The following is an 8,892-nucleotide window of genomic DNA, read 5'->3' as shown; positions in this document are numbered from 1 at the left end:
CATACCAAAAAATAGAATTCAGTTAAGTATACAAGCCACAAATATCTCTTCCTCTCTCTTCCTCCCTCTCCCCTCTCTTCCTCCTCCTCCTCCTCTCTTTCACTTTTGCCAGTCCTAGGACTTAAACTCTACCTCAGTCATGGCTGATGTTCTACAACTTAGCCACAGCTCCACTTCCAGCTTTTTGCTGGTTAACTGAAGGTCAGGGCCTCACAAGATTTGTCTGCCTGGGCTGGTTTCAAACAGCAATCCTCAGTTTTCAGCCCCCTGAGGATTACAGTCATGAGTCACCTGTATACAGCCTCATAAATATTTCCAATGGGCTAATTTGAGAGAAATGGGTGAATCAATGAGATCTAGAGAGATTTTCTTTCTTTCTTTCTTTTTCTTTCTTTCTTTCTGTCAAGTTGTGGGGCTTGAACTCTGGGCCTGAGTGCTGTCCCTCAGCTCTTCAGCTCAAGGCTAGCACTTTACCACTTGAGCCACAGTGCCACTTCCAGTTTGCTGAGTGGTTAATTGGAGATAAGAGGCTCATGGATTTTTCTGCCCAGGCTGGCTTTGAACCATGATTCTCAGATCTCAGCCTCCTGAGTAGCTAAGAGTACAGGCGTGGGTCACCAGCACCTAGCTTGAGAAAAAAAAAAAGTTAATTCTCATTCCCAATGAAAATCTCTAGTTCATATAAATTCACTTTCAATATAAATCTGGATATGGTATCTCTACAATTCAATATAAATAGTAAATGTGGACAATTTTCTGAAATATATGTCAACTTTATATTGAAAGATTAAAAAAATCTTTATGTGTGATTGTTTAGAAAATTCTAAATACTACCTACCAAGTACTGGATGATATAAACTGTTCTCCTTGCAGATGTTTGGAAAAATGTAAGGCAAATAATATTTTTTAAAATGTGAAAACAAAAATGAAAAACCTCTTTCTTGGTTTTCTTTGTTCTTCCATTCTAAACTTTTTACCTAAAAATAAATAATATGATTAGAACCATACCAGAAGACAGAATCTCTTAAACATTTCACTAACATGTATTTGCAAAAGTAAAACTATCAATCCTCCAAGAAAATAAGCAAATATGTACTTAGAATTAAACACGTTGGACAGAAAAAGGAATTGCTCATAGAATGATATCAAAGAAGGTAACACATACCTGAATTACAATATATTTTAAAAGTGCTTCAAGAAAATAGCTTGTGAGGTCTTCTTGTCCTTTATCTCCTGATTGTGGGGGGACAAGAGGAGTGATTTCCTCTATAGTGACTTGAGCTACCCAAAGACAAAAGAATAGTAGTATAAAACAAATTCATTAATACAGTAACATAACCAGATAAAATTTAATTGTAAAACATGTATACAAGAAGTGATTCAAAAAATTTTATCAATAAATCTGAAGTGATTCTAATAATTCCTTATAATGACCAACCTCAACAGCTATTTTGTGGACTCTTGATTAAGAGAATATGACATAGAGATAAATAGGCAATTATTAAGAATAAATAACACCTTGCTAGAACTTGTGATTTTAAATTCACATTCAGAGAATACATTACAAAAGCCACAATAAAATGAAAAGCAGTGATAATGTACTTATTACACTGATTACACTTGTAAGAAACTTACATTTACTTTTCAGGTTTTTTTAATTTATAAGAAAATCAACCCTCGAATATATGAATTTTCTCAAGCATTTTCTAAGAAGCATAATCAGTACCTAAAAGATGTGTGTCTCAAAATCTGTCTGAAGAAAGTCAAGTAAGCAAGCTCACAACAGAGGCATATCTCATCTCAATTCTAAAGCAACACATAATCCACTCCATTTCTACAAAATATTCTTTACAAATGCTTTGTTTGGTGAAACTCTAAAATATCCGTAAAGCCCACTAGATATTCCCAGTCATAGACGTTTCAAGGAAGTAGAAAATGACTACAGTGGGACAGTGCCTTTCATGTGCAAATCAACCCATTCAGAGCCCAAATCACCACCAACTCCTGTCCACTTAAGACTCCTTGCCTAAGTACCAGATAACTAGAGTCAACCTTAAGTCCTAACACTCACTGAAATTATTAAAACTATTAACTAATTTCAAATGTGGTTCTCCTGGCTGGCCATTCCATCCCATAAAAACCAAAATAAAAGTTCTTGTATAGATTTACTTACTTTCCCTCTGCCTTTTGACAGACCCTGATACTTTTCCCACATAGCCTTCATTTTCCCCACATATCTCTCAATGACATCAGATGCTCCCTTCTTCTTTGAAACTGAGTAACAAACTATGTTTCCATCAGTTTGACAGCTGGTATCACCATACCAAAATAAACTAAGGTGGACATTTAAAATACTGCCTTGGACTACCCATTTAATAGCTATACATTAAGAACACTACAGAAAACTTCAAAATACTTATAGATAACATCTGATGAATCTTACTTTCTTGAAGGTTGAGTGGAGGATTAATAAGATTATCTAAAGTTCGAGGTCCGAGTTCAGATTGTGGTGCTGAAAACCCAGGGATTAAGCAAGAAAACATCCAGAGCTGTTCTTTGCTACAGTTATTTTGAAGAGCTTGCAACCATAAGAGGAAAAGACGAACACCTTCCCGCCTAATCTAAAATAAAATGAAAAACAGTATTTTTCTTAATGTAAACACTTTCTTCCTCTTAAGGACACAGTTCTCCAGAAAATTACAAATGATATTTTGCAAAAGAAAGACTCCAAAGCAACTTTGCCTGGGGGTAGGGCTTGAGATGGAGATGGAGTTAGATATTACACCTAGAACATCTATTGAACTTTCACTATTCTGAAATCTAAATTCATGGACTTGCCTAGAGCTCTAACACTGTAAGTCACAACACCACTCCTGGTTTCTGGTGGTTAATTGGAAATAAAAGTTTTATGGACTTCCCTGCTTGAGCTGGCTTCAAACCATGATCCTCAGATCTCAGCCTCCTGAGTAGCTAGGATTACAGGCATGTGCCACGAGTACGTGATATCATGGACTTTTAATAGGAATAAACTTAGTATCTAACCCCTTAAAACCTGTAATATTTTTCCTATAATTTCTGAAAAAAAATCAGAAAACCATTTCGCTCTTGTCTGCCTTTTCATTCCCTATCTTCCTTCACTATAATCTAAGAGGCAAAAAGATACAAAGCAATGGTTGTTCTTGCCATAATGAGTTCAAAAAAGAATGATTATAGAGATAATTAGTATACAGCAAACTCAGTGCTACTAACTTTAAAAAGTTCTGAAATCATTAAAATTACAAAATTTTATTTAAATAATGTTAAAATTTAATTGTTAAAAAAGTATAATTGTTTAATATTACTATCACAAAATTATTTTAAAGGTCTCTGAAATTATCTCAGGTTCTTATTTGCAAATCAGGAATTTTGCTCCATTATTATAGCTAAGCACCTAAAACAAAACTCATAGATAAAAAATTAATAAATATTTGAGTCAAGTCAATGTTCTCCAGCAGGAGAACAAGAAAAGAGAGATAAGAGAAAAATCCAATCTCTGACAAGCAAAGCACTAAGTTCTTTACTAATTTAACCTCACTGGTAGCTTTGGGAATTACTCTTTGAGAACTTTGTTAATGACCACTGTCCAACCTATTTAACTACCAAAACATTACTCTTTTGTATAAGTTACGCCCAAACAAAATTACATATGTGACTCTACCTAGCATATAGCCAGGTGCTTTAGAATAGGCAGCTTCCTTTACTGAATGAAAATTAATAACTGAAAAAAGAAATAAAATCAGCATTTTTTTTTCTTTTTGTTGGTCATAGGGCTTGAATTCAGTGCCTGGGTGCTGTCCCTGAGCAGTTTTTGCTCAAAGCTAGTGCATTACACCACCTTTGAGCCATAGCACCACTTCCAGATTTCTGTTTGTTAATTGGAGGTAAGAGTCTCACTGACTACTGCATGAGCTGGCTCTGAACCTTGATCCACAGGTCTCAGTCTCCTGAATAGCTAGGGTTACAGGCATGAGCCACCAATACCCATCATAAAATCAGCATTTTCTATGTATGTATATATGTATGTATACACACACAAATACATATATTTTTATGATATGTATGAACATATATACTATACACACATTTCCTATTCCTGATGTACCTAAAAAAGGTATTAGAGAATAATTTGTTGAATGACACTAATTTTATTCTGATTGCCACAGAAAGGAAAGATTTTTTTTCGTGGAGAATAAGCCAGTGCAGTGACAATATGTAATAGTTTTACAATGTCTTGGCCAATTTACTATGTACTCTGCTCATACATACTGAGTTTGGAACAATATTTTAAGTGAAATTTACTCAAGTAAGTGAACTGAACACAATCTTTAGGAAAAAATCTGAGATAAGAGGAACAGGTGGCACATAATGCTTTACTGAGGTTTTTCTCTTTGTTTGGATTTTTAAAATGTTTTTTATTGCACTGTACAGAGGGGTTACAGTTACATGAGTAAGGTAATGAGTATCTAGCATTGTTACCTTTGTTTTTCCCCTACCATCCCTTGGTACCCTACCTCCCCAACTCCCCTCCCCCCCAAGTTGTAAAGTACATTTTCTACATAGTGTCTTGTACATCTCATTGTTACAATGGGTCATCCTGTATCTTTGTTTCAGCATTCTGATATTTCCCTTCCCCTACCCAAATTAGAAAAGTGTATATACAAGATGCAGGGCACTGACATCAAATACAGTGAAAACAGGGGTTGTACCCTGAGGGAAGAACATACAAGAGAAACAAAAAAATAACATAGTACATATTAGATACATTAAAATTTTAATTAGTTTTTAAAGCCAAAGTAATTATACCTTTAAGGAGTTTCCTGTGTGAAGGAGTTTCTTTAAAATCAATCCTGAAAAGAAAACATGACTTTAAATATTAATATCTTGGTATCTATTTTAAATGTCAGAGTTCTCGGTCAGACTTGAAAATACTTTTAAACAAGTCCTTGGCAACCTCTGAATTATTCTTGGTGACCTTGATATCCCTCTAGCCAAACTTGAGACAAGAGAGTATGTAAAGAATATCACCTTTTCAAAACAACTAAACAAGATTTACTTTATTAGCAAAACCTGCATCCAAAATTATCTTAGCAAAATTCATTGTATATATTATTCAGATTAAGAAAATAATTAAATATTTTATCACTAATACAAAAAATCCACTGTTCAAAACTTTCACCTCATTAATATCATGTATAATTTTTCCTAACAAATATTTCTATAATTTAAGTTTCAGACATCAATATTCCTTTTTCTTTTAAATCATGAAATAATTCAAATCTACAATACTAAAATTTAGCAGTAACAAATATCCAGAGATCTACCAGTTTAAACAAATATAAACACAACTCCATGTTTGTTACAATTTAAATTTTTAATTTTAAAATTATCTTTAATAATTTAACCATAACAGATATCACTGAAGCTTAAGTCATTTCATTCTTTTCTTCCCAAAAGAAAATCATTATATATTTTTGTACTAATCATTTCTGAAAGTACTACATATTACTACATATTTATAAATCCATAAAAAAATTCATCAAATTCTTCAAAATCTTATGTAACTGATATCATACAAAACAATTCATGTATGAGTTATTTTACAATATAACATTGACTTTTAGTCTAATACTGATTTTAGGCAAGGCTTAAAAGGAAATTTAGTTTTAAATATCAGAAAAAAAAAACCAAAGGTATCAATATGTATTTGCTACTTGAAAAACCAAAAGAGAAAATTAAACTCAAAGCAAGATGAACTTTTTTTTTTTTTTTGTCGGCTGTGGGGCTTGAACTCTGGGCCTGGGCGCTGTCCCTCAGCTCTTCAGCTCAAGGCAAGCGCTCTACCACTTGAGCTACAGCACCACTTCCGGCTTTTTTCTTTTTGCTTATGTGGTGCTGAGGAATCGAACCCAGGGCTTCAGGCATGCAAGGCAAGTGCTCTACCATTGAGCCACCTTCCCAGCCCCTCATATATCTTATCTTCTTCCCTCAATTTTACTCTTTACATAAATATTTCATTTTTTTATTTTTTTGTCGATCATGAGGCTTGAATGCTGGGCCTAGATGCTGTCCCTGAACTCTTCAGCTCAAGGCAAGTGCTCTACCATTTGAACCACAGCACCACTTCTGGTTTTCTGGTGGTTAATTAGAGATAAGAGTTTCAGACTTTCCTGCCTGGGCTGGCTTTGAAGCACAATTCTCAATTCTCAGCCTCCTGAGTAGCTAGGATTACAGGCATGAACCACCAGTGCCTAGCATTATTTCTGTTTTAATAACTAGAGAAATAGGGGCTGGGAAGGTGGCTCAGTAGTAGAGGGCTTGCCTTGCATGCCTGAGGCCCTGGGTTCGATTCCTCAGCACTACATAAGCAAAAAGAAAAAAGCCGGAAGTGACGCTGTGGCTCAAGTGGTAGAGCACTAGCTTGAGCTGAAGAGCTGAGGGACAGCGCCCAGGCCCAGAATTCAGGCCCCACGACCGGACCCAAAAAAAAAAAAAAAAGAATTACTTGATTTTGGGGCTGGGAAGGTGGCTCAGTGGTAGAGCACTTGCCTTGCATGCCTGAGGCCCTGGGTTCAATTCCTCAGCACCACATAAGCAAAAAAGAAAAGAGCCGGAAGTGGTGCTGTGGCTCATGTGGTAGATCGCTAGCCTTGAGCTGAAGAGCTGAGGGACAACGCCCAGGCCCAGAGTTCAGACCCCACGACCGGACCAAAAAAAAATAAAAAAAATAACTTGAGAAATAAATATATGCATCCCTTAAAAGAAAATAAAGGCTAAATGATGGCTCACACCTGTAACGTCAGGCAGAGGCAGAGATTGGGAGGACTGAAGTTCAGGCCAATTCAAGCAAAAAGTTAGGAAGACCTCCATACCAACAAAAAGGCTAGGTACAGTGATATACACCCAACATGCCAGTTACATGAGAAGCAAAGGTAGATCATGAAGTTCAGACTGGCCCTAGTAAAAACCTGAGACCCTATTCAAAATAACTGAAACAAAAAAGGCAAGGGAGCCTAGTGCCAGTAGCTCACACCTGTAATCCTCGCTCCTTTAGGAGGCTGAGATCTGAGGATAATGGTTCAGTCTGAGCAGGAAAGTCCGTGACACATTCATTTCCAATAAACCACCAGAAAACTGGAAGTGGTACAGCACTTGCCTTGAGCTGAAGAGCCAGGGACAGTGCCCAGGCCCAGAGTTCAAGCCCCATGACCAAAAGAAAAGAAAAGAAAAAAAAGGCAAGGGATGTAGTTCAAGTGGTACAATGCCAGCAAACACCAGTAGCATCAAAAATAAAATGATGATGATGATGATGATGTAAAAGCTGGGCTATAGAGGCATATTTGAAATGCTAACTACTCAGACAGAAAAATTACAACCTGGGTAACATAGTGAAATCCTGTCTCAAAAACAAAATCAAAACTCCTAACCATTGAAAAAAAAAAGTTAGATCTAAGATTAATGGCTACAGTTTCCTGAATGTCTGTCCACACAGGTTAAAGAACTGCTCCTAAGGATAATGTATTGTATGAAATATATTCTAAGTAAATCAGTGCCTAAAGGTTTTGTAATAGGCACTTAAGTGTAATAAAGTTCAGACATAGAACTCTCTATGAAAGTTGTCAGCATAGTGCAGGGCAGGAAAACTTTAACATGTCCCCACAGAATGTATTAGATACTGAAAATGCCAAATACCACATATGGAAGTTCAGAAACATAAGATTACCTTCAAATTCAAAGAAGCATCAAAGTAGAAGAATGTATGGCATGTTGGTAAATGCCTATAGTCTCACTACTAAGGAGGTGAAGGAAATAGGATTGTGAGTTCAAGGACAGCTTGGGTTACATAACAAGACACTGTCCTTAGTGGGGGAAACAGAAGAAGAAAAACATAATGAGGGTATTAATATTGTAAAGGTTCTTAGGTTTAAGAATAATTCTGGGTATCCAAGTGGTTGCACAAATCCAGTGTTCATGTTCTTCATTTCTTTTACTTTTTTTTCTTTGAACTCAAGGCCAGGTACTGTCCCTAAAGCTTTTTTTCTTAAGGTTAGCACTCCACCACTTGAACTACAGCTCTACTCTGGCTTTTGGTGATTAATTGGAGATAAGAGTCCTACAAGAATTTCTTTTTTTTTTTTTTCCTACAAGAATTTCTTGCTAAGGGATGGTAGGGGAAAAACAGAGGAGGTAACAATGCTCGATAGGAAATGTACTCATTACCTACTCATGTAGCGGTAACCCTTCTGTACAGTATTTTTACAATAAAAAATATATAAAGTAAAGAGAAAAAAAGGATTTCTTGCTAGACTAGCTTCAAGCTGTGATTCTTAGTTCTCAGCATCGTAAGTAGCTAGCTAGGATTACAAGTGTGAGCCACTAATACCCAGCTTTATGTTCTTCATTTCTACGCTATTCAGCCTCCAATGTAACACATTAGAACAAAACAACACTAGTAATTTGCCTATCCTCTGTCTATCGTAAGAATAGTCATCTAATATTACTTCAATGTATTTTATAGATTATCAAGATAAAAACATACAACTGAAATAAGTATTGATCTATATTCAATAGTAAAATATGAAATTAGAATAAAAATAAGCTGTTATAATTACACTTAATGCTTTTAACACAATGCCAGAAGAAGACAGTGAGAACAGCAAAGTAAACCAACACCCAAAACAAGTCAATCAAGACTTTGTGACATTTTAGGAGCCAAAGTATTTTCTATTAATCGCTTTCCCATATGGCATATTAACAAAACCTGGAAGCTACACATTTGTCAATGCAAATAAAAGTACATGGTCAGGGGCTGGGAAGGTGGCTCAGTGGTAGAGCGCTTGCCTTGCATGCTCGAGG

General features: G+C 35.8%; 1 protein-coding gene across 1 annotated transcript in view; it reads right to left on the bottom strand.

The window, feature by feature from the left end:
• The window catches only part of Ralgapa1 (Ral GTPase activating protein, alpha subunit 1 (catalytic)), a 255,284-nt gene that overhangs the window by 197,027 nt on the left and 49,365 nt on the right, over positions 1 to 8,892 (bottom strand). The window contains exons 2-5 of the mRNA XM_013012238.1: positions 4,843 to 4,886; positions 2,444 to 2,621; positions 1,166 to 1,281; positions 839 to 977 (exon numbers count right to left, since the gene is read on the bottom strand). Coding sequence (XP_012867692.1) covers positions 839 to 977; positions 1,166 to 1,281; positions 2,444 to 2,621; positions 4,843 to 4,886 — 477 coding nt within the window. The remainder of the gene's footprint in view (positions 1 to 838; positions 978 to 1,165; positions 1,282 to 2,443; positions 2,622 to 4,842; positions 4,887 to 8,892) is intronic.

Source organism: Dipodomys ordii, unplaced genomic scaffold (genome assembly GCF_000151885.1).
Source record: "Dipodomys ordii isolate 6190 unplaced genomic scaffold, Dord_2.0 Scaffold16, whole genome shotgun sequence".
In the NCBI taxonomy this organism is placed as follows: Eukaryota; Metazoa; Chordata; class Mammalia; order Rodentia; family Heteromyidae; genus Dipodomys; species Dipodomys ordii.
This window is presented reverse-complemented; position numbering and strand designations above follow the sequence as displayed.